General features: G+C 48.7%; 1 protein-coding gene across 1 annotated transcript in view; it reads left to right on the plus strand.

Annotated features, from left to right (window-relative positions):
- The window catches only part of sass6 (SAS-6 centriolar assembly protein), a 107903-nt gene that overhangs the window by 78675 nt on the left and 4035 nt on the right, over positions 1–25193 (plus strand). Inside the window, exons 13-14 of the mRNA XM_038794770.1 lie at positions 17804–17937; positions 24308–24448. Coding sequence (XP_038650698.1) covers positions 17804–17937; positions 24308–24448 — 275 coding nt within the window. The remainder of the gene's footprint in view (positions 1–17803; positions 17938–24307; positions 24449–25193) is intronic.

A 25193-nucleotide genomic window follows, 5' to 3' on the forward strand; every position in this document is an offset into this window, starting at 1 on the left:
TTCTCACAAATGTCCTAATAATAATCTTTATTAATGTCACAAGTAGGCTTACATTAACACAGCAATGAAGTTACTATGAAAAGCCCCTAGTCACCACACTCTGCCTGTTCGGGTACACAAAGGGAGAATTCAGAATGTCCAAATTACCTAACAGCACGTCTTTCGGGACTTGCGGGAGGAAAGCGGAGCACCCGGAGGAAACCAACACAAACACAGGGAGAACGTGCAGACCCCGCACAGACAGTGACGCAAGCCGGAAATAAATGGCCGGAATTCTAAGACTGTCTCCCCTGGTTCCCCGATCCCCGAGCTAGGAGATAAATCTTTCCTGCATCTACCGTGCCCAGCCATGTAAGAATTTTCTGTGTTGAATGAGATCATGTCTCATTCTTCTAAACTCCAGAGAATAAAAGCACACTCTATGCAATCTTTCCTCGCAGGAGAATCTCTCCATCCCAGTAATTAATTTAGTGGCTAGAGAGAACAGTACCTGTTCCTGTGACTATGCTATCCACTACCACATTTCTTTTTACTCCTCCTACTTGAATGGACCCCAGCACAACGGTGCCATAGCCTGTTTGCCGTCCTTCTTGTATTCCTTGATCTCATCCACACAGGCCCCAACTCGTCGTATCTCCTGCCCCTAAACACCACTAATGTATAGAGTACTACTTGTCTAAGGGACGTGACTACCTCCAGGCAAAGTGTCCACGTAATTCAAACCATCAGTGATGTGCTGTAATGTCTACAGCTCAGACTCAGCTGAACAACTCTGAGCTGACTGCAGATGCAGTTGTCAGGGACCAGAATGTGGTCCAGAAATTCCCACGTGCTGCAGCTACAGCATACCACTTGCTCTGCTATATCGATCTAAACTGTTTTTATTGTCCACTTAATAAAAAATATTTTTGTTGTATAGATTAATTAGATTATTAATAGTTTAAATAAACTAGATTAAGTAATATGTTAGGACAGCATGGTGGCGCCGTGGATAGCACTGGGACTACGGCGCTGAGGACCCGGGTTCGAATCCGGTCCTGGGTCATTGACCATGAGGAGTTTTCACATTCTCCCCGTGTCTGCGTGGGTTTCACCCCCACAACCCGAAAGATGTGCAGGTTAGGTGGATTGGCCATGCTAAATTGCCCCTTAATTGGAAAAAAGAATAATAATTGGGTACTCTAAATTTATTAAAATCAAAAAATATAAAGTAATATGTTACAGATTATGAATGTGCAAATAAAAGGATATTGAAGGATTGTAAACAATTTTGAAATATTTGCAAAATACTGGATGAAATATAAAATTCATCTCTGGCTGTGGAAATATATTAGAAAGAGAAAAGATACGCAAAAAAGTAAAATTGCTAAAACCAAACATTCGGATGAGAGGACTCCTGGGTACCAGTAGGAATAAGAAAGTGTTCCCGCAGCTTTGTTGGAGCTCGGGTGGCGCAGTGGGTAGCACTGCTGCCTCAAAGCTCTGAGGACCCAGGTTCGATCCCGGCTCCAGGTCACTGTCTGTACGGAGTTTGGACATTCGGGGGGAACTATTCACGCAGCTCCAACAAAGCTTTTTTAAAAAATTTACAGTACCCAATTCTTTTTTTTCTAATTGAGGGGCAATTTAGCGTGGTGCCAATTCACCTACTCTGCACATCTTGGGTTGTAGGGGTGAGACCCACACAGACACGGGAAAAAAAAGAATTGGGTACTTTAAATTTTTTTTAAAAACTTTGTTGGAGCTGTGTGAATAGTGAACTCTGCAAGGTTAGAGTGAGTAAGAACAGAATAGCAACCTGTGGGGATTATATTTCTAAACAAAATGAGGATATTTGATAAAGCAGTTCCCAATATAGAGACCACACTGTGAGCAGCAAATTGAGCACACCAGGTTGATGTGCATGTAAATTACTATTTTTACATAAAAAGTAAGTCATCAGTAGACATTAGCGATAATCCACAAAGGACCACAGGCGTCACTCTCTCTGTTAAAAAGAAACAGCACATGGTTATGCAGAGCTTGAGAGGCACCACAATGCAAGCATTGGGCAAGTTGATGAGGCAGGCTTTCACAAACTACCATAGCCAGTATAGGAATTGAACTCATGCCGTTGGCATCATTCTGCATTACATCCTAGCCAACTAACCGACCCTCTCATACATTTGGATTTCCAGACGTTCGTCTTGGAAGAAGTGAAAGGACAGGGTTTGCTTGAGGAAAATGCAAAATCCATTCCCCCTGTCGTCTGTACCTCTTTCAACAGTGTTGGGGCCGGAGCCACCGGAAAGCTCTGTCCCTCCTTCCTGGCAAAATCCCAGACCTGCATATACCTAAACATTTCCCCCCCAACCCATATTTCGCCTCCAGTCCCGCAAACCGGCCCACTAAAAACAAATCCTTTCGTGCCCTAATCCCCCCCCCCCCCCCCCCCCCCCCCCCCCCCCCTCCCTCCCATCTCTGAAAATTCTCATCCCACTTCCCTGGCTCAAATCCATGATTCCCCCGAATCGGCATTTCCCTTGACCCCCACCCACAACCTAAAGTGCTGACGCAACTGCCTCCAGATTTTCAATGTCGCCGCCACCACCCGACTGCCCGAATATTTCCCCGGGGCCATCAGGAGCGACGTTGTTGCCAACACCCTCAGCCCTGACCTCCTGCACAAACTCTCTTCCATTCTAACCCACTGGGAGTCCCTCCCTCTAACCCAACTCCTCACCTTCTCCACATTCACCACCCAGTAATAATACAGCAAGTTCAGGAGACCAAACCCCCCTGACTGCTGTCCTCTCTGCAACAGCACCTTCCTAATCCTCACCTCTTTGCCCCACCCGCAGGAAGATCGGCACGCACTGAAAAATAAACATAAACCGCACTGAAAAATAAACAAAAACTGCAGCAACACATTCTTCTTCATTGCCTGTACCCGACCTGCCAGAGACAGAGAAAGACCATCCCACTTTGCCAAATCTGCTCTCACCCGTCCCACCAGACTAGTTATATTAATACCTACGGAGCCCCCCCCCCCCCCCCCCCCCCAATCCCTTGCCACCTGCACCCCCAAATATCTAAAGTGGGTTGCCGCGCTATGGACATGTAGCCTGCCCCGCCCCCGGTAGGGACACCACAAAAAAATCATTTTTATTTAAGTTTAGCTTATACCCCAAAAAAGACCAGAAGCAGCTCCAATGTACCACTCATAAACCAGCTCAGTTCCGACGCATACAATAGCAACTCGTTCGCATATGACACGGTGGCCAAAGGCTCAATTGTAAGCGCAAACAACAGGGGGGGGGGGGGGGGGGGGGGGGACACCATGGGGATGTATAACCACATCTAACAGACTTGTCCTTCTTAATTTTCCCAAAATTATCAAAAATATATATTTTTTAATAGAAAAAGATTCTGGAAAGTGGGAAGGAAGAGTCATAAATGAATCTGTAAAGATGAGAAGTGGAAATAAGACATTAATTTCTATAGGTCAGAGGTAGCATAAACTGCTGTCATTGTAAAAGAGGAAGACATCAAGAAAATGGTCTGAGCAGAATGGTTCAAAAGGGTGAAATTCATTTTGCCAATACAAAGTGGGAAATCTCCAATTGATGGGCAACGTTTTCGCAAAAGTAAATGAGAAGATTTCTTCCCCAGGGTGTTCCAATTAATCTTTGAAAAAGATGGGTACAATTCATACAAGGAGAATTGAGTTTTCTTTTGCCGTCCCAAAATATATATATTTGTTGTCGCAAGCCTCTTGTGTGCGCCGTCATGCACAATCACCTGGCTAAGAAGCGACAACCATTGTCAAATCACCTGGCTAAGAAGCGACAACCATTGTCAAAATACTACGGGGCCAGATAATCAATAATTATCAAAGCAGGAAAATGTATTAAAGAATACATGTAGGTAGAGGGACATCCGGTTGTGAGATGTAGGGTAAGCGGATGCAGTTTTTCTCCCTCTAATTCTTTTTACAAGTTCTTTCTTAATGCGGCAGTATACTATTATTTGCCACTGCAAAAATTAATTTAAACACTCGGAACAAGTTTTTAAAAATTGTCCACGAATTTAAAACATACACGCTGGAAAATATTAAATGATAAAGTTGCCCCAGCCAAGATTGCTACAGTTAAGATGGCAGCTGACAACCCCATGCTTCTTAACAACCAAAACTCTGAGCGAAATTCTGTCCACTGAACTTGATAAATCCTGGAGAGGTTAAGCTCTGGAGCTGAAAATTTCATTGGAAGAATCGCTGGGTCCTATTCGGTCCTCCCTTGACACCATTTGTTTAGCTGTCAACTCTTACGCTAGTACTTTTACTGACATTGAGACGACCCTTTCAGACCATAGCAGCAGGATCAGTACACTAGAGTCCAGGGTGACTGCAGTGATTAAGGAGAGCGTATCGTTGCGGGGCAAAGTCGATGACCTGGAAAACCAGTCTGACAAAACCTATACATTGTTGGTATACCATACTGACGGCTGAGCACAGTTTATTTTGGAATTATTCAAAAAGATCTATTGAGACAGAGTGCAGACCTGGCAAGGAGGCGTACAGCATTCAAAAACACCAAGTCCAAACTGTACAAGAAAGGAATTTGCTTCGGGCTGATTTACCCTGCCCATCTCTGCATTGCATTTAATGGAGAAGATCACTTCCTTGATGCACCAGACGAGACAGACTCTTTCCTTCAGCAGCGCATACTTAATTCTTGATGGGCTTACTAAGCTTGTGGTTTTGATTTTTTGGGTACCTTGTGGTTGAATATCTCTAGGCCATTTAATATGCTCAAAATTAAGGGCATGTTCGACTGTCTTTACACTAGAGATCTTATTACACGGTTAGAACAAGTAACTTTCCAATGATATATTATATATAACGTAGCTCACATGTCGGGGGCAGTAACAAGATTTGTTAGTCAACGGATGTCGTATAAGACAATACTGTTGTATATCTTATTTATAATGGCAAGCTTAGGATTTGATTCATGGTTTGATTAGTTATACATTTATTATCACACTGTTGAGTTTTTGTTCCCGTGGTTTGGGAGTGTGATGATTTTTCTGGGGATGGAGTGGGGTTAGGAGTTTCCTCCCTTGACAGTAATCAAAGACCTTTTTGTATTTGACCATTTTCATTATGTTTTGGCTTTGCTTTGTTTTCCATTCAATTTATTGACCCTTTTATAAAGTCTTCCTATTCGTATAACCAGCTCAGGAGGTCAGGGCGGTACTGGGCTCTCGATCAGATTAGTCACGTGAAATGTTAGGGATTTAAATAGCCCAGTAAAACATTGCAAAGTGTTTTCACATCTCAAGAGCCTTAACATTGATGTTGCATTCCTTAAAAAAAAATGCATCTTTGTGTTAGAGATCACACCAGATTACGTAATGCATGGGTTCGCCAAGTGTTTCACTCCAGTTTTAACAGACAGCAGAGTGGACGACAGTTTTGAGTAACAAAAGAATAGAGTTCACCCCCTTGAATGTAATCTGAGGGATGACACAGTGATGTTAGCACTGCTGCCTCACAGGGACAGGGACCCGGGTTCAATCCTGACCTTGGATGACTGTCTGTGTGGAGTCTGCACTTTCTCCCCATGTCTGCATGGATTTCCTCCGGGTGCTCCGGTCTTCTTCCACGGTCCAAAAATGTGCAGGTCGGGTGGATTGGAAATACTAAATTTCCCTTTAGTGTTCAAAGATGTGCAGGTTAGATGGGGATATGAGGATAGGGAAGGGAAGTGGATCTTTCAGAAGGTCGGTGCAGGCTTAATGGGCCTAATGTCCTCTTTCTACACTGTAGGAATCCTGTGGTATCCTGGTGGACGTTATACAATAGTTAGTGGCACGCTTTTTCAAACCTCTGTAGTTTTGATCTACGCCTATGCCCCTAACTGAGATAATACAAAAATGATCAGATTGCTTCTATCTTCCCTTCCTAATCCAAACACCCACCATCTTATTTTCGAAGGAGATCTAAACTGAGTTATAGATCCAAAGCTGGATTGCTCAATTCCAAAGACCTTTGCCTCTCCGGCATTTCCAAGGCTCTTTCCACATTTATGACTCAAATGGGTGTGTGGACCCTTAGTCTTTCCTCCACCTGGCGACGAGGGACGTTTCCTACTTCTGTCATTTCCACCATGCTTACTCATGTGAGTACTATTTGTCGGCCTCTATGGAGATTTGACAAACAACTCTGATTCCACCTTCCCATCAGTATTATGGGAGACCCTCGAGTGGTTCTGCGAGGAAATGCAATTTCTTACAATGCACATATTATCAAACAAAAAATGAAAACAACAAGAATTGATGGATTCAATTTTAGAAATAAACCATAAATATTCCATTACAGCCACACCTGAGTTATATGCAGATAGGCTAAGCTCCAGACTCAATTTGATTTACTTTCCACAAATAAAGCTGTGCATGTGTTACAACGTTCAAGGGGTGCTTTTTATGAATACGAGGACAAAGCTGGCTGCATACGAGCCCACCAGCTCGGACGCCAGTCTGCTTCTCAGTTTATCTCCCAGATCTATTTCTTTTTATAGAGTACCCAATTATTCTTTTCCAATTAAGGTGCAATTTAACATGGCCAATCCACCTATCCTGCACATCTTTTGTGTTGTGGGGTGAAACCCACGCAGACACTGGGAGAATGTGCAAACTCCACACAGATAATGACTTGGGGCTGGGATCGAACCCGGGTCCCCAGCGCCGTAGGCAGCAGTGCTAACCATTGCACCACCCTGCAGCCCTCCAGTTGTGATTTATGGAAAAATATGGAAACAATTTTGTCAGCATTTTAAGCTTTCCACTTCCTCGTTATTAGGACCTATTTGTGACGACCACTTATTCTTGCTGTCCATGCTTGACTCAGTGTTTGCCTTGTGGAGGAAGAACATTTTACTGACCTGTTTATGGATGGGAACTTTGCCAGCTTGCAGCCCAATTTAATTTACCTGAATGTAGTCTTTACCGCTATTTTCAAGCCTCTGGTTTTGCTCGCTTGCCTTTCTTCAACTACCTCTAAGTACATTGTTGGAAGTGATTTTATCATTGCCTCAAACCAGCAGTGGTTCTATGTCACGGTTGTACGATCTCATGATATGCTCCAGACCCTCCCCTCTCCATAAGGTAAGAAATTATTAGAAAGCGGAGCTTGGGCTTGACCTTATGGTGGGTGGAAGCCCTTTTTAGGGTCAACTCCACATCCTCCTGTGCTTGGTTAAGCTTAATTCAGTTTAACGTTCCGCACACAATTCACTTTACCAAGGCCAGAATTAGAACGTTTTTCTCCAACACAAGCAACAAATGCGACAAGTGCTCACTTGCCCCAGCAGACCATTCCCACATGTTGTGTTTGTGCTTGAAGCTGGCCGGTTTTTGGTCATCCTCCTTTGACACTCTATCCAAAGTTCGAAATATTGACCTACGGCTTTGTCCTTTGATAGCCATATTTGGAATCTCATCTGTCTGGTGAGCTTCACTAAGTTTGAGGCAGATCATTGCATTTGCTTCATAAATAACCCACAAGCAGATTTTATTAACCTAGGAAGTCCCCCAAGCCACCCAATGCTTCTTCCTGGTTGGAAGACTATGGGTGGGATGCTCCGTCAGCCACCGTGCCGAAATTGGGAACAGTGATTGAGCGGAGAATGGATCCTGACGCCGAAATCACGGCAGGCGCCAGTTTGACGCAGGGTCGCGATGCTCCGCCCACTTCAAATTGAGGTGCGCGCTGCGTGCAGTTGCAAACCCGTTGGAATGTCATTAGCAGGCCCAACCGTAATGCTCTGCCCCCGATGGGTCGAGTTCCCGACAGCACGGGCCACGTATGGTCATAGCGGTCATGAGCCTGACGTGGTGCCTGCGGAGGGAGAAGGAGGGCATGTGGACAGTATCCAGCACTGCCGCACTTGGCCAAGATCCGTGCCACTGGGCGGGGGGCTTCTGCTGGGGGGAGTGGTGGAGGGTAGACAGGAGGTGGACTGTGGAGTCGGGGTGGGCGGGTACGTGGTCCAACACAGCCGGCACCATCCGGGGGAGGGGGGGGCTGGGGCTGGCCCACGCACAGCTGCAGCCTGTCGGCCCTGCACATGTGCAGCACGGACCCAGCGATTCTCCAACCGTTTTCCGCACGTTCTGCGGGTGTTTCACGTGGCTCCAGTGCTAGTGGTAGTGGAATCAGTGAGGGTTTCACACCAATTTTTCTGTTGTGAAACACCACAGATTCTCTGTTGCCGTCGGCACTTAGCCTCTGGAATGGAGAATCTAGCCCAATGCATTTTCTATACTTGGAGACGGTTAAGTGTGCCATGACAGGATCTACTGAGAATTGTTTTGTAGATGACAACCATTTGTCTCTTTCTTTAAAGCGTTAATTACTATCAACTGTTAATTTTGCTGTTTTTCTGTATAGTTTTTGTTTGTTTATTGCATTCTGATGCTGTATTATACTTTGTTTCCTTCTTTCCTCTTTTGGAAATTAATAAAAGATTTTTTAATAAAGAATACATGCAGGGAGATGGAAACTGGCAAGGAAAGAAAAATTGAATGTGAACTTGGAGAGCAGCAAACAGGCTTAAGCAATGGATATGCCTGGACACTTGTGAATATTCAGGATAAAGTGGAAAGTGGTGTTGCAAAATTACGGAACAATGATTCGAAACTGGGGACAGTTGGGGAGGGGCCATGTGAGCAGCAGGTCAATGGAGATCTTCAGAAGACCCAAGATCAGTGACAATAGAACGATACAGCGCAGTACAGGCCCTTCAGCCCACGATGTTGCACCGACATGGGAAGTCAAAAACTAAAGGCCATCTAACCTACACTATGCCATTATCATCCATATGCTTATCCAATAAACTTTTAAATGCCCTCAATGTTGGCGAGTTCACTACTGTTGCAGGTAGGGCATTCCACGGCCTCACCACTCTTTGCGTAAAAAAACTACCTCTGACCTCTGTCCTATGTCTATTACCCCTCAATTTAAGGCTATGTCCCCTCGTGCTAGCCACCTCCATCCACGGGAGAAGGCTCTCGCTGTCCACCCTATCTAACCCTCTGATCATTTTGTATGCCTCTATTAAGTCACCTCTTAACCTTCTTCTCTCTAACGAAAACAACCTCAAGTCCATCAGCCTTTCCTCATAAGATTTTCCCTCCATACCAGGCAACATCCTGGTAAATCTCCTCTGCTCCCGTTCGAAAGCTTCCACGTCCTTCCTATAATGAGGCGACCAGAACTGTACGCAATATTCCAAATGCGGCCGTACCAGAGTTTTGTACAGCTGCAACATGACCTCATGGCTCCGGAACTGAATCCCTCTACCAATAAAGGCCAACACACCATAGGCCTTCTTCACAACCCTATCAACCTGGGTGGCAACTTTCAGGGATCTATGTACATGGACACCGAGATCCCTCTGCTCATCCACACTACCAAGAATTTTACCATAGGCCAAATATTCCGCATTCCTGTTATTCTTTCCAAAGTAAATCGCCTCACACTTCTCTACATTAAACTCCATTTGCCACCTCTCAGCCCAGCTCTGCAGCTTATCTATGTCCCTCTGTAACCTGTAACATCCTTCCACACTGTCTACAACTCCACCGACTTTAGTGTCGTCTGCAAATTTACTCACCCAACCTTCTGTGCCCTCCTCTAGGTCATTTATAAAAATGACAAACAGCAATGGCCCCAGAACAGATCCTTGTGGTACGCCACTCGTAACTGAACTCCATTCTGAACATTTGCCATCAACCACCACCCTCTGTCTTCTTTCAACTAGCCAATTTCTGATCCACATCTCTAAATCACCCTCAATCCCGAGCCTCCGTATTTTCTGCAATAGCCGACCGTGGGGAGCCTTATCAAACGCTTTACTGAAATCCATATACACCACATCAACTCTGTATCCTCGTCTACCTGTTCAGTCACCTTCTCAAAGAACTCGATAAGGTTTGTGAGGCATGACCTACCCTTCACAAAACCATGCTGACTATCCCTAATCATATTATTCCTATCTAGATGATTATAAATCGTATCTCTTATAATCCTCTCCAAGACTTTACCCACAACAGACGTGAGGCTCGCCGGCCTATAGTTACCGGGGTTATCTCTACTCCCCTTCTTGAACAAAGAGACCACATTTGCTATCCTCCAGTCCTCTGGCACTATTCCTGTAGCCAATGATGACATAAAAATTAAAGCCAAAGGCTCAGCAATCTCTTCCCTGGCTTCCCAGAGAATCCTAGGATAAATCCCATCAGGCCCTGGGGACTTATCTATTTTCACCTTGTCCAGAATTGCCAACACTTCTTCCCTACGCACCTCAATGCCATCTATTCTAATAGCCTGGGTCTCAGCATTCTCCTCCACAACATTATCTTTTTCCTGAGTGAATACCGACGAAAAGTCTTCATTTAGTATCTCGCTTATCTCCTCAGCCTCCACACACAACTTCCCACCACTGTCCTTGACTGGCCCTACTCTTACCCTAGTCATTCTTTTATTCCTGACATACCTATAGAAAGCTTTTGGGTTTTCCTTGATCCTACCTGCCAAAGACTTCTCATGTCCCCTCCTTGCTCGTCTTAGCTCTCTCTTTAGATCCTTCCTCGCTTCCTTGTAACTATCAAGCGCCCCAACTGAAACTTCACGCCTCATCTTCACATAGGCCTCCTTCTTCCTCTTAACAAGAGATTCCACTTCTTTGGTAAACCAGGGTTCCCTCGCTCCACCCCTTCCTCCCTGCCTGACTGGTACGTACTTATCAAGAACACGCAATAGCTGTTCCTTTTTTTAAAAAATGTTTTTTATTGAGTTTTCATATTTTATATATGACAGATTACAAATTATTAGAGAGGAAAAAAAAAAAAGAAAACACAAAAATTTAACATGAATATTTACAGGTAAGCATCTTCATAACAACAATTGTGGCCGCCCCCTTTAGCCAGCATACATATTTTACATTCCCCAGTATGGCCGAGGCACATGTTTATAGGCATTCATTTATAGTTTGGTTTTGGGCCTTGGCTTGCCATCAAACCCCCATAACGAGCCCGTAACCCCCTTCCCCCAATTCCCGTCCATTTTCCCGATTCTTGGCCACCCGACTATTCTTCCTCTTGTACGTTGGCCACAAACAGGTCCCGGAACAGTTGCATGAATGGCTCCCACGTTCTGTGGAAGCCGTCGTCAGACCCTCGGATGGCGAATTTGATTTTCTCCATTTGGAGAGATTCCGAGAGGTCGGACAGCCAGTCTGCAGCTCTGGGCGGTGCTGCTGACCGCCAGCCAAACAGGATTCTACGGCGGGCGATCAGGGAGGCAAAGGCAAGGGCGTCCGCCCTCCTCCCCAGGAATAGGTCTGGCTGGTCTGAAACCCCGAAGACCGCCACTATCGGGCATGGCTCCACCCTCACCCCCACCACTTTGGACATAGCCTCGAAGAAGGCTGTCCAGTACTCCACAAGTCTGGGGCAAGACCAGAACATGTGGGTGTGGTTGGCCGGGCCTCTTTGGCACCGCTCACATCTGTCCTCCACCTCCGGGAAGAACCTACTCATACGGTTTCTCGTTAAGTGGGCTCTATGTACCACTTTTAGTTGTGTCAGGCTGAGCCTTGCGCACGTGGAGGTGGAGTTGACCCTATGCAGTGCTTCGCTCCAGAGTCCCCATCTATCTCCATCCCCAGGTCGTCCTCCCATTTCCTTCTTGTTGCGTCCAGTACGGTGTCGTCCCTATCTACCAGTCGGCCATACATGTCACTACAGTTCCCTTTCTCTAGGATACTTGCGTCCAGTAGGTCTTCCAGTAGTGTCTGTCGTGGCGGTTGTGGGTACGTCCTTGTCTCCTTTCGTAGGAAGTTTTTGAGCTGCAGGTACCGTAGCTCGTTCCCCCCAGCTAGCTGAAATTTCTCTTGTCAGTTCGTCCAGTGTTGCGATCCTGTCGTCCGTGTATAGGTCCCTGACTGTCAGTGTCCCCCCGTCCTGTCTCCACCTTTGGTGGCGTCAGTCAGTGCTGGTTTGAACCTATGGTTGTTGCAGATGGGAGCCTTGTCCGACATTTGGTACAGGCCAAATTGCTGCCGCAGTTGGTTCCAGGATTGGAGGGTGGCTGTCACCACTGGGCTGCTGGAGTGTTTTTTGGGTGGGGATGGGAGTTCTGCCATGGCGAGGGCCCGGAGGGAGGTTCCCATGCAGGAGGCCTCTTCCGCACGTACCCACTCGGCTTCTGGCTCCTGGATCCATCCCCTTACTCGCTCGGCTGTTGCCGCCCAGTGGTAGAATTGTAGATTCGGGAGGGCTAGCCCACCCCTGGTTTTTGTTTTTTGTAGGACCTTCTTTGGGATCCTAGCATTTTTACCCCCCCATACGAACGCCATGATAAGCTTGTCCAGCGCTTTGAAAAAGGCCTTGGGGATGTAGATCGGAATGGATCTAAACAGGAAGAGGAACCTGGGCAGTACGTTCATTTTGATCGTCTGGACTCTCCCCGCGAGGGAGAGCGGGAGTGTGTTCCATCTTTGCAGGTCCTTTTTAACTTCCTCCGTCAGGCTGGTGAGGTTCCATTTGTGGATCCCTTTCCGGTCATGGGCTATTTGGATCCCCAGGTAGCGGAATTTATGTCGGGCTTGTTTGAACGGCAGCCCCTTTAGTGCTCCCCACCCCCCCCCCCCCCCCCCCCCCCCCCCCCCCCCCCTCCCTCCCCCCCTTGCGGGTGTACTGGGAAGATCTCACTTTTGCTCATGTTGAGTTTGTAGCCCGAGAAGGCTCCAAACTCTTTCAGGAGCGCGATGATTCCGTCCATGCTGCTTTGTGGGTCCGAGATATAGAGGAGCAGATCATCCGCATAGAGTGAGACTCTGTGCTCTCTACCTCCCCTTCGGATCCGCCTCCAATTTTTTGCTGCCCTGAGCGCGATTGCTAGCGGTTCGATTGCTAGTGCGAATAGCAGCGGGGACAGTGGGCATCCTTGTCTGGTGCCCCTGTGCAGCTGGAAGTATTGGGAGTTGGTATTGTTGGTCCGTACACTCGCCATGGGGGCGTTGTATAGGAGCTTTACCCAAGCGGTGAACCCTGTTCCAAGCCCGAACCGCTCCAGTACCTCTATGAGGTATTTCCATTCGACCCTGTCGAAGGCCTTTTCTGCGTCCAGGGAGACGATCACCTCTTGTGTTCTCTCCCCGGAGGGGGTCATTATCACGTTCAGCAGGCGCCTGACGTTCGCGGTAAGCTGTCTACCTTTGACGAAGCCCGTCTGGTCCTCTGTGACCACCTCAGGTACACAGTCTTCTAGCCTTTTGGCCAGTATTTTGGCGTCTGCGTTCAGCAGAGATATGGGTCTGTATGACCCACATTCCGTTGGGTCTTTGTCTTTCTTAGGTATCAGCGAGATTGAGGCCTGTGCTAACGTGGGTGGCAGTGTGCCCCTAGCTAGCGAGTCTGTGAACATCTCCCGCAGGTGCGGGGCCAGCGCTGTCGCAAATTTTTTGTAGAAGTCCGCCGGGAATCCGTCCGGTCCCGGCGCCTTCCCCGCCTGCATGGAGCTAATGCTCTCCGTGATCTCTCCCAGTGCTAGTGGTGCTTCCAGATCCCGTTTTCTGCCCTCTCCCACGACTGGTATGTCCAGTCCATCAAGAAACCGGTTCATCCCAGCCTTCCCCGTTGGGGGCTCTGAGGTGTACAGCTCTTGGTAGAAGGCCTTGAAGGTTTCGTTGATCCTCTCTGGTTCTGTTTCCCACGTGCCTCTGGTACCTATGATTTGCGCAATTTGTCTGCTGGCTGCCTGCTTTCTCAGCTGGTGTGCCAACAGGCGGCTGGCTTTGTCTCCGTGTTCGTACAGGGCCCCGCGTGCCTGGCGGAGTTGGTGTACTGCTTTCCTGGTGGAGAGCAGGTCAAAGTTCCTTTGTAATTCTTTTCTCTCCACCAGGAGCTCTACGGTCGGAGCCTCGGAGTATTTACGGTCTACCTCCAGTATGGAGTCGACCAGCTTCTGCCTAGCCACCCTTTCCTCCCTATCTCTTTGCGCTTTGTAGGCAATGATTTCCCCTCTTAGTACGGCCTTAAGCGCTTCCCAGAACGTGGAGGGTGAGACCTCCCCGTTTTGGTTGTTCTCCGTGTACTCCGCTATGGCCCGCGCTATCCTTTCGCTGAAGGCCTTGTCAGCTAGTAAGGCACCGTCCAACCTCCATGTGGGGCGCTGGGCCCTTCCCGTCTCTAGCCGCACGTCCATGTAGTGTGGAGCGTGGTCTGATATCACAATTGCGGAGTATTCCACCTTGTCTATCCCTGGAAGCACCGCTTTCCCCACCACAAAGAAGTCAATTCTGGTGTACACGTTGTGTACTGGGGAGAAGAAAGAGAATTCTTTCTCCCCCGGGTGGGCGAATCTCCAGGGGTCTACTGCTCCCATCTGCTCCATGTAGTGACTGAGTTCCCTTGCCATGTTTGAGGGTTTCCCCGTTCTGGGGTTTGATCTGTCCGTCTTTGGGTCCTGTACACAGTTGAAGTCCCCCCCCATGATTAGTCGGTGCGTCGTAATGTCCGGGATTTCTGCCATGGTCTTTTGGATGAAGCTCGTGTCGTCCCAGTTGGGCGCGTACACGTTGACTAGAACTACCGGCGCCCCATCCAGGGCCCTGCTGACCATGACATACCGCCCCCCTGGGTCTGTAACCGTCTTTGTCGCCCTAAACATTGTTCTCTTGCCAATCAGGATCGCCACCCCCCTGGCCCTTGTCCCATAACAGGAATTATAGGTTTGTCCCACCCAGCCCTTTCTTACCCGCAGTTGGTCCTGCTCCCTCAGGTGTGGCAATAGCTGTTCCTTGAACAAGCTCCACATATCCAGTGTGCCCAAACCTTGCAGCCTACTTCTCCAATCTACACATCCTAAGTCATGTCTGATGGCATCATAATTGCCCTTCCCCCAGCTATAACTCTTACCCTGCGGGGTATACTTACCCCTTTCCATCACTAACGTAAAGGTCACCGAATTGTGGTCACTGTCTCCAAAGTGCTCACCTACCTCCAGATCTAACACCTGGCCTGGTTCATTAACCAAATCCAATGTGGCCTCGCCTCTTGTTGGCCTGTCAACATATTGTGTCAGGAAACCCTCCTGCACACATTGTACAAAGAACGACCCATCTAATGTACTCAAACTATATATTTTCCAGTCAATATTTGGAAAGTTAAAGTCTCCCATAACAACTACCCTGTTACTTTCGCTCTTTTCCAGAATCATCTTCGCCATCCTTTCCTCTACATCCCTAGAACTATTAGGTGGCCTATAGAAAACTCCCAACAGGGTGACCTCTCCTTTCCTGTTTCTAACCTCAGCCCATACTACCTCTGAAGAAGAGTCCCCATCTAGCATCCTTTCCGCCACCGTAATACTGTCCTTGACTAGCAGCGCCACACCTCCCCCTCTTTTGCCCCCTTCTCTGAGATTACTAAAACACCTAAACCCCGGAACCTGCAACAACCATTCCTGTCCCTGCTCTATCCATGTCTCTGAAATGGCCACAACATCGAAGTCCCAGGTACCAACCCATGCTGCCAGTTCCCCTACCTTATTTCGTATACTCCTGGCATTGAAGTAGACACACTTCAAACCACCTACCTGAACACTGGCACCCTCCTGCGAAGTCAAATCTGTGCTCCTGACCTCTATACTCTCAATCTCCCTTACCCCAAAACTACAATCCAGGTTCCCATGCCCCTGCTGAATTAGTTTAAACCCCCCCCAAAGAGCACTAACAAATCTCCCCCCCCAGGATATTGGTGCCCCTCAGGTTCAGATGTAGACCATCCTATCTATAGAGGTCCCACCTTCCCCAGAAAGAGCCCCAGTTATCCAGAAATCTGAATCCCTCCCACCTGCACCATCCCTGTAGCCACGTGTTTAATTGCTCTCTCTCCCTATTCCTCGTCTCACTATCACGTGGCACGGGCAACAACCCAGAGATAACAACTCTGTTTGTTCTCGCTCTGAGCTTCCATCCTAGCTCCCTAAAGGCCTGCCTGACATCCTTGTCCCCTTTCCTACCTATGTCGTTAGTGCCAATGTGGACTACGACTTGGGGCTGCTCCCCCTCCCCCTTAAGGACCCGGAAAACACGATCCGAGACATCACGTACCCTTGCACCTGGGAGGCAACATACCAAACGTGAGTCTCTCTCGATCCAAAAAAATCTCCTATCTGTGCCCCTGACTATTGAGTCCCCAATTACTAATGTTCTACTCCTTTCCCTTCTGAGCAACAGGGACAGACTCCGTGCCAGAGGCCCGTACCCCATAGCTTACCCCTGGTAAGTCTCCCCCTCCCCCCCCCCCCCCCCCCCCCCCCTCCCCCCCACAAGTATCCAAACCGGTATACTTGTTACTAAGGGGAACGACCACAGGGGATCCCTGTACTGACTGCTTACCCCCAGCCCCTCTCACCGTCACTCATCTATCTATATTCTTTGGCGTAACTACCTCCCTGAAGCTTCTATCTATGACCCCCTCTGCCTCCCGAATGATCCGAAGTTCATCCAGCTCAAGCTCCAGGTCCCTAACACGGTTTTTGAGGAGCTGGAGTTGGGTGCACTTCCCACAGATCAAATCAGCAGGGACGCTAACGGCATCCCTCACCTCAAACATCCTGCAGGAGGAGCATTGTACTGCCTTCCCTGACATCACCTCTAGATTTAAAAAAAACAAGAAAAAGAAAGGAAGAGCTTACCTGATATTCCCTGAAACCCTGCTCCCGCTGAAAGGTAAGCAAATTTAAAGGCACTCACTCACCTTCACGACAGGCCCCTGCTCCCTCTTCCCAACGTGGTTTTTTTTTTTGGTTAGAGGAGGAGGTAGAGTGGGAAACACTGACGAAGTGTGATCTGGGACATGATGGTCTGTTATTAATAGTAGGATCATGGTTATGAAGGACATAACATGATCAATCTGGAAATTGCCCAACTCGTACTTTCATTGTTACTGTTTTATTGCTATATGTCATGGTATTTCATTAGTCATCCTGTATTAGTTTCAATCCAGTAAGTTTTATTTACAGGAAGTGAGATTATACAGGAGGAAACTAACTTAATTTAACAAGAAGTGAGATTGTACAGGAAGAAACTAGGCTGATTCTTTACTGGAATAGGGAGCATAGAAAGGGAGAGAAAATAAGTAGCTTTTCTTGCACATTCTGCAATTTAGGCAAAACCATGTATATTATGCTGTTTTGTATCTTCATAAGGTTACGATTCTAAAGTAAGGAAGCAGGACTATTTGCAATTTCATTGTTGCATTGTATTATTTTTATTTATTTATATGTATTTTTTAAATTTAGAATACCCGATTCTTTTTTCCAATTATGGGACAATTTAGCGTGGTCAATTAACCAACACTGCACATCTTTGGGTTGTGGGGTGAGACCCACGCAAACACTGGGAGAATGTGCAAATTCCACACAGACAGTGACCCGGAGCCGGGATCGAACCCGGGTCCTTGGCACTGTGAGACAGCAGTGCTAACCACTGCACCATCGTGCCGCCCTTGTATTATTATTTATTTGCACTGCATTTAGTTGCCCACTATTAATATTGTCCGGTATAGCCGTTAGCGAGGTAGCACAATAATTTGTTGAGAGGGGAGAATAGAAGACCTGAGAAGAGTGGGTAGACTGCAGGGGATTTGACGCTGCAATGCTTCATAGCCAATGTGTGCGTGTGTGTGTGTGTGCGCGTGCGCGCACGTGCCGCTTTAATCCACATCTAACTTAATTTTTCTTTCACTTAAGTGATTACATGGCTCAACAAACAAATTAATGAAAATCAAATGGTGAGGAAGCAAGAGATAATCAGAACTTCTGGGATAGTTTCTGCTTCTGGATGTAATGGTATCTTCAAAAGAGAAACAGTACCTTCCAATATCGTAAGTTTATTCATCATTTAAAAGTAGCTTTATCTGTTCAAAGTATGAGGATTACAAAGCACTGTTATTTCAGCAGTTTATTTCTTAATTTTATATAGGCGTAATCACAAAAGCATTAAGTCTTATGATATAGTTTTAATCCTGGAAGTATTGCATTATTTTTGTTTTCATTTTCCTGGCCAAATTATTGAAAGACTGCCTTTTTGGAAGAGGGTTATCTTATGGTTTTCTAGGTCACTTTTAGCACTGGTGAAATGGATTGGGCAAGATTTAAAGGGAGAGGAATCCCCAAAATATACAAGTATAAATTTACTATTGTCTGTGTGTGTGTGTCTACCCAGACATTAAGCTGAGCTGGAGTGTTGGGAAGAAATAAGAGAGGCTAGAACACTTCCAATAGTCCGATAAGTTTATTCCAACGGCTTTCCACTGCCCCAGGACCTCTTTCATGCAGGTCCTCACTCTGACCACTGGAACAGATATAGAGGGAAATGCATGTGTGACCCAAGTCCTGACCACTTGATGTCATTCGACTGTGGCATGAATAACGAGTGAAAGGTGACTGGAGTTGTTGGAAAAGAGGTGGAAGAAAATGCTGGTGATCAATTTCTTTTTTTTAAAATAATTTTTATTGGAATTTTTTACAGAAAATATAAAAATATAACAACAAGTAATAATATGCAACTAACTGCCCCATAACACCCACAAATCCCCCCAAACCGTAACATCACATGTATCACACGCCCCCCACACCACAAGAAAACTTAACCATAAATTAAATAAATCAAATTTAAATAAAATAAACAAACATAGTCATCGTCCCCCCAACCCCCCGGGTTGCTGCTGCTACTGTCCCAGTACCCTATCGTTGAGCCAGAAAGTCGAGGAAAGGTTGCCACCGTTTAAAGAACCCTTGCACCGATCCTCTCAGGGCGAATTTGACCTTCCCTAGCTTAATAAAGCCCGCCATGTCATTGATCCAGGTCTCCACGCTTGGGGGCCTTGCGTCCTTCCATTGTAGCAAAATCCTTCGCCGGGCTACTAGGGACGCAAAGGCCAGCACACCGGCCTCTTCCGTCTCCTGCACTCCCGGCTCTACCCCAACCCCAAAGATCGCGAGTCCCCATCCTGGCTTGACCCTGGATCCCACCACCCTCGACACCGTCCTCGCCACCCCCTTCCAGAACCCCTCCAGTGCCGGGCATGCCCAGAAAATATGGGCATGGTTCGCTGGACTCCCTGAGCACCTGACACACCTATCTTCACCCCCAAAGAACCTACTCATCCTCGTCCCAGTCATGTGGGCCCGGTGCAGCACCTTGAATTGGATGAGGCTAAGCCGTGCACACGAGGAGGAAGAATTTACCCTCTCCAGGGCATCAGCCCATGTCCCGTCTTCGATCTGTTCCCCCAGTTCCCCCTCCCACTTCGTTTTCAGCTCCTCTACTGACGCCTGTTCCACCTCCTGCATAAGCTTGTAGATATTGGATATCGGGAGCGCAGGGAATCCCTCCACCTGCCGTCTAGCAAATACCTTTACCTGCAGATATCTAAACATGTTTCCCGGAGGGAGCCCAAATTTCTCCTCCAACTCCCCCAGGCTCGCAAACCTTCCGTCGATAAACAGGTCCCTCAGCTGTCTAATGCCCGCTCTGTACCATCCCTGAAATCCCCCATCCATGTTCCCCGGGACGAACCTATGGTTCCCCCTTAACGGAGCCTCCATCGAGCCCCCCACTTCTCCCCTATGTTGCCTCCACTGCCCCCAAATCTTGAGGGTAGCCGCCACCACCAGACTCGTGGTATACCTCGTGGGAGGGAGCGGCCACGGCGCCGTTACCAGGGCCCCCAGGCTTGTATCCCCACAGGACGCTCTCTCCATCCATTTCCATGCTGCCCCCTCCCCCTCCTTCACCCACTTACGCACCATCGACACGTTGGCCGCCCAGTAGTACCCCGAGAGGTTGGGCAACGCCAGCCCGCCCCCCATCTCTACCCCGCTTCAAGAAGACCCTCTTCACCCTCGAGGTGCCATGCGCCCAAACAAATCCCATGATGCTGCTGGTCACCCTTTTAAAAAAGGCCCTAGGGATAAAGATGGGCAAGCACTGGAAGAGGAACAAGAACCTCGGGAGAACCGTCATTTTGACGGATTGCACTCTGCCCGCCAGCGATAACGGCACCATGTCCCCCCTTTTAAATTCCTCCTCCATCTGTTCCACTAGTCTGGTGAAGTTGAGCTTATGGAGAGCCCCCCAACTCCTGGCCACCTGCACCCCCAGGTACCTGAAACTCTTCACTGCCCTCCTGAAAGGGAGCCTCCCAATTCCCTCCTCTTGATCTCCCGGGTGCACTACAAATACCTCGCTCTTTCCTAAATTTAGCTTATATCCCGAGAAGCCCCCAAATTCCGCTAACAGCTCCATTACCCCCGGCATTCCCCCCTCTGGGTCCGCCACATATAACAGCAGGTCGTCCGCATACAGCGATACCCGGTGCTCCTCACCACCCCGCACCAGACCCCTCCATTTCCCTGACTCCCTCAACGCCATGGCCAGCGGTTCAATCGCCAGTGCACAGAGCAGGGGGGACAGGGGACACCCCTGCCTGGTCCCACGATAGAGCCTAAAGTACTCCGATCTCCTTCCATTTGTGACTACACCCGCCATCGGAGCCGCGTAAAGCAGCCTCACCCATTTGATGAATCCCTCCCCAAATCCAAACCTCTCCAGCACCTCCCACAGGTACCCCCACTCAACTCTATCAAACGCTTTCTCTGCGTCCAGCGCCACCACTATCTCCGCCTCCCCCTCCACTGCCGGCATCATGATAACATTGAGCAGTCTCCGCACATTCGTGTTGAGCTGCCGTCCCTTGACAAATCCTGTCTGATCTTTGTGAATTACCTCTGGCACACAATCCTCTATCCTGGTAGCCAGGATCTTTGCCAGCAACTTAGCGTCTACGTTAAGGAGCGAGATAGGCCTATATGATCCGCACTGCAAGGGGTCCTTATCCCGTTTTAGGATCAAAGAGATCAGTGCCCGTGACATCGTCGGGGGCAAAGCCCCCCCCTCCCATGCCTCATTGAAGGTTCGCACCAACAGGGAACCCACCAGGTCCGCATATTTTTTGTAAAATTCCGCCGGGAACCCGTCCGGCCCCGGGGCCTTACCTGACTGCATTTGTCCAATCCCCCTGACTAGCTCCTCCAACTCTATCGGCGCCCCCAGCCCCTCTACCAGCCTCTCTTGAACCCTTGGGAAACATAGCCTGTTCATGAAGCTCTCCATTCCCTCTCTCCCCCTTAGAGGTTCCGACCAGTACAATCCCTCGTAAAAGTCCCTAAAGACCCCGTTTACTTCTGTCCCCTTCTGCACTACATTTCCACCTCCATCCTTCACTCCACCAATTTCCTTAGCCGCGTCTCGCCTACGGAGCTGATGCGCCAACATCCTGCTCGCCTTCTCTCCATACTCATATACCGTGCCCTGCGCCCTCCTCCACTGTGTCTCCGCCTTTCTGGTGGTCAATAAGTCAAAATTGGCCTGCAAACTGCGCCGTTCTTCCAGCAACCCTTCCTCCGGTGCCTCCGCATATCTCCTGTCCACCTCCAGGAGCTCTCCCACCAGTCTCTCCCTCTCCTTCCTCTCCCTCCTTTCCCTGTGGGCCCGGATGGAGATCAGCTCTCCCCGGGATCACTGCTTTCAGAGCCTCCCCACCTGGACCTCCCCCGTATCATTGGTATCCAGATACCCCTCAATGCTTCTCCGAACCCTCTTACACACCTCCTCCTCCGCCAGCATCCCCACATCCAGGCGCCAGAGCGGGCGCTGGTCCCGCGCCTCTCCCATCTCCAGATCAACCCAGTGCGGGGCATGGTCCAAAATCGCTATGGCCGAGTACTCGGCATCCTGCACCCTCGGAATCAATTCCCTGCTCAGGACAAAAAAGTCTATCCGGGAATAAACCCTATGGACGTGAGAGAAAAAGGAATACTCCCGCGTTCTCGGTTTCCCAAACCTCCAGGGATCCACCCCTCCCATCTGGTCCATGTATCCCCTCAGCACTTTGGCCGCCGCCGGTCTCCTACCCGTCCTTGAACTGGACCGGTCCAGTGTGGGATCCAGCACTGTGTTAAAATCTCCCCCCATGATCAGGCCCCCTGCCTCCAGGTCCGGAATGCGGCCCAACAATCGCCTCATGAAGCCAGCATCATCCCAATTCGGGGCATATACGTTCACCAGCACCACCTTCTCTCCCTGCAGCCTATCCTTCACCATAATATATCTGCCCTCCTTGTCCGACACCACCTCAGCCGCCTCAAACGCCACCCTCTTCCCCACCAGAATCGCCACCCCCCGGTTCTTCGTGTCCAATCCTGAATGATAGACCTGCCCGACGCACCCTCCATGGTACTTCCGTGAGTCAGCTGACTTCTGCTGACCCCGGCAGCTCCCGCCAAAACCTATCCCCTCCCTTGGGGTCATCCCCCTCTTGCCACACCTCCTTGGCATTGCTGCAGCGTGGGAAAGAAGACCCGTAGAGGCCCCGCCCCCACCGCAAGCTCCACCCCCCGCCCCGCAGCGCGGGAAACCAGAGGAAAGCCCGCGCTTTCACACTGCCACACCCCACCCTTCTGACGCAGTTCCCCAAAATCCAGTTTCACCTCAATCCCCAGCCCCGTACAGAAGAGAACATATAAAACACAAACCCCCAACACTCCCCACCTAACCCACAACCGTGCCCAACAAACAAACCCACCCGTAAACAGAGCAAACAGAAAACCAGCATACATAACACACATGTCGAAGTTATAAAAGTTGAAACAGTTGAAACAAAACAGCCACAGCGGAAACAACGACGGCCAAAGTATGTCCCCAGGCCCTAGTTCGAGTCCAGCTTCTCCGCCTGTACAAAGGCCCACGCCTCCTCCGGGGACTCGAAGTAATGGTGCCGGTCCTTGTATGTCACCCACAGGCGCGCAGGCTGCAGCATTCCAAACCTGACCTGCTTGGCATGAAGCACCGCCTTCGTCCGGTTGAACCCGGCCCGCCGCTTAGCCACCTCCGCACTCCAGTCCTGGTAGATCCTCACTACCGAATTCTCCCATTTACTGCTCCTCTATTTCTTGGCACAGCGCAGCACACACTCCCGGTCACTGAATCGGTGGAACCGCACCAGCACCGCCCTCGGGGGCTCACCTGCCTTGGGCCTCCTGGCCATCACTCTGTGCGCTCCCTCAAGCTCCAGGGGCAAATGGAAGGACCCCGCTCCCATCAACGAGCTCAGCATCGTGGTCACATACGCCGGGAGATCCGACCCCTCCAGCCCCTCCGCCAGGCCCAGAATCCTCAGATTCTTTCGCCTCGTGCGAACGTCCAGCTCCTCCAAGCGGTCCTGCCACTTTTTATGAAGTGCCTCGTGCAACTCCACTTTCCCCACGAGGACCACGGCCTCCTCCTCCCTTTCAACGGCCTGCTGCTGCAACTCCCGAATAGACTCCTCCTGGGCCGCCTGGGTCCCAAGCAGCTTGTTCGTAGTTGCATTCATGGAGTCCAGCAGCTCAGCCTTCAGCTCAGCAAAGCAACGTAGGAGCGAGGCCTATTGCTCCTGCGCCCATTTCCACCAGTCCTCGGGTGTTGCGCCGGCCGCCATTTTGTTTTCCTTCCCCTGTTTTTTTGGGGGAGTTGCTGCAGCCTTTTTCTTCGTCCCACTCCGGGTGAGCACCATATAGTGTGGGGCAAGTTCTTCCAGGCACCTTCCCCCACCGGGATGCGTAAAAACAGCGCCGTTTGGGGCCCTCGAAACGACCCAAAAGTCCCTAAATAGCGGGAGCTGCCGAAAGTGCGGCTTAGCTCGGCATAGCCGCAACAGGAAGTCTGGTGATCAATTTCTAATGGGCAGGAATTTAACCCAGCCATTAAATGCCACCACACATCCTATTTTCCTTCATTCTTTATGGAGGGAAATATAGGATCAGGTCTATGTAACATTTAAACGCTGTCTTCTGTTTTGGAAGAATAAGAAAGGTTGCTTTTTTTTTTGTAAAAATTTAAATCCGAAAGAACTTGCATCATTCTGATGAGAGTGCTTTGTGTTTCATCAAAAATAATTTAGGAACTCTTATTTCAGTTTTCTTTTGAATCACCTATTCTTTTTATTTCTAACGAAAGCGCCATGTTACAGTGCTGAAGATAGAAAATCTGGCATTGTCATTACACAATTGTTTTTGAACATGCTGCACTTTAACATGTACTGTATCTGAAGTTCAAGCTTTCTTCATTCAGCATGTTTTGAACATTTGTACGTCTGTCAGGGATGTTTGGAATGGTTACATGTGACACTTTTGTTCTTTTGTTTATTGCAGTCAGAGAAAAATCCTTTTTTAATTATTTCTGGAACCGACTATCCAGTTACCTCTGTGGTATCATCTTTTCCACAACAGTTTACAGCCAATAGTATGAAGCCACGCCATGCTGTGTCACGTGAGCGTAGCTTGGGGCCAACGGTAAGCATCTGCACTTACTCTTTTCAGTTTTTAATTGGTGGTAGCAGCCTTCTGTCTCATAAGATGATGGAGTGTGTGGTGGTGGTCAACTTTTTAGCTTTTCTTGGTGTGGCACAGGAATCCCACTCTGGCATGGCAGCCTCTGCTGCATTGGCTGCAGAGGAAGACAGTGGGCTGAAAAGGTGAATGATTTGCCGACCTCCGTTTTCTCTGGACCTTCTTGGCCAGCTGAGCTTTTCATTTCTGCTCACATCTTCCAATACCCTTCTACCCTATCAGCTTCCACAGGTCATGGGTGTCAGCGAATGCCTTCCCCTTGTCAGTGTCAATGTCCACTATCTTTATATATATTTTTTAAAATGATTTAAGGGGCAATTTAGCGTGACCAATCAACCTACCTGCACACCTTTGGGTTGTGGGGGTGAGACGCACGCAGACAGGGGGAGAATGTGAAAGTTCCACACAGACAGTGACCATATAGATCTTTGGGTATATGGCCATTGTCCATCCGATGGATGAGGCCAAGCCAGTGTAGACTTTGCAGGCTTAGCAATGAGTGTACAGTCATGGAATTAGCACACTCCAGGACCTCTGAGTTGGTGACCTTGTCTTGTTGAGAGATGCTGAGGATATGTCTCAGACAGCAAAAGTAGAAACTGTTCAGTCTATTCTCCTGTCTAAATTTTGTTGTCCTGGTCTCATCACTGTAGAGGGGTGCATTGAGATCCCAGGCTTGGAAGACTCG

The sequence above is a fragment of the Scyliorhinus canicula genome, chromosome 4 (genome assembly GCF_902713615.1).
Source record: "Scyliorhinus canicula chromosome 4, sScyCan1.1, whole genome shotgun sequence".
Lineage (NCBI taxonomy): Eukaryota > Metazoa > Chordata > Chondrichthyes > Carcharhiniformes > Scyliorhinidae > Scyliorhinus > Scyliorhinus canicula.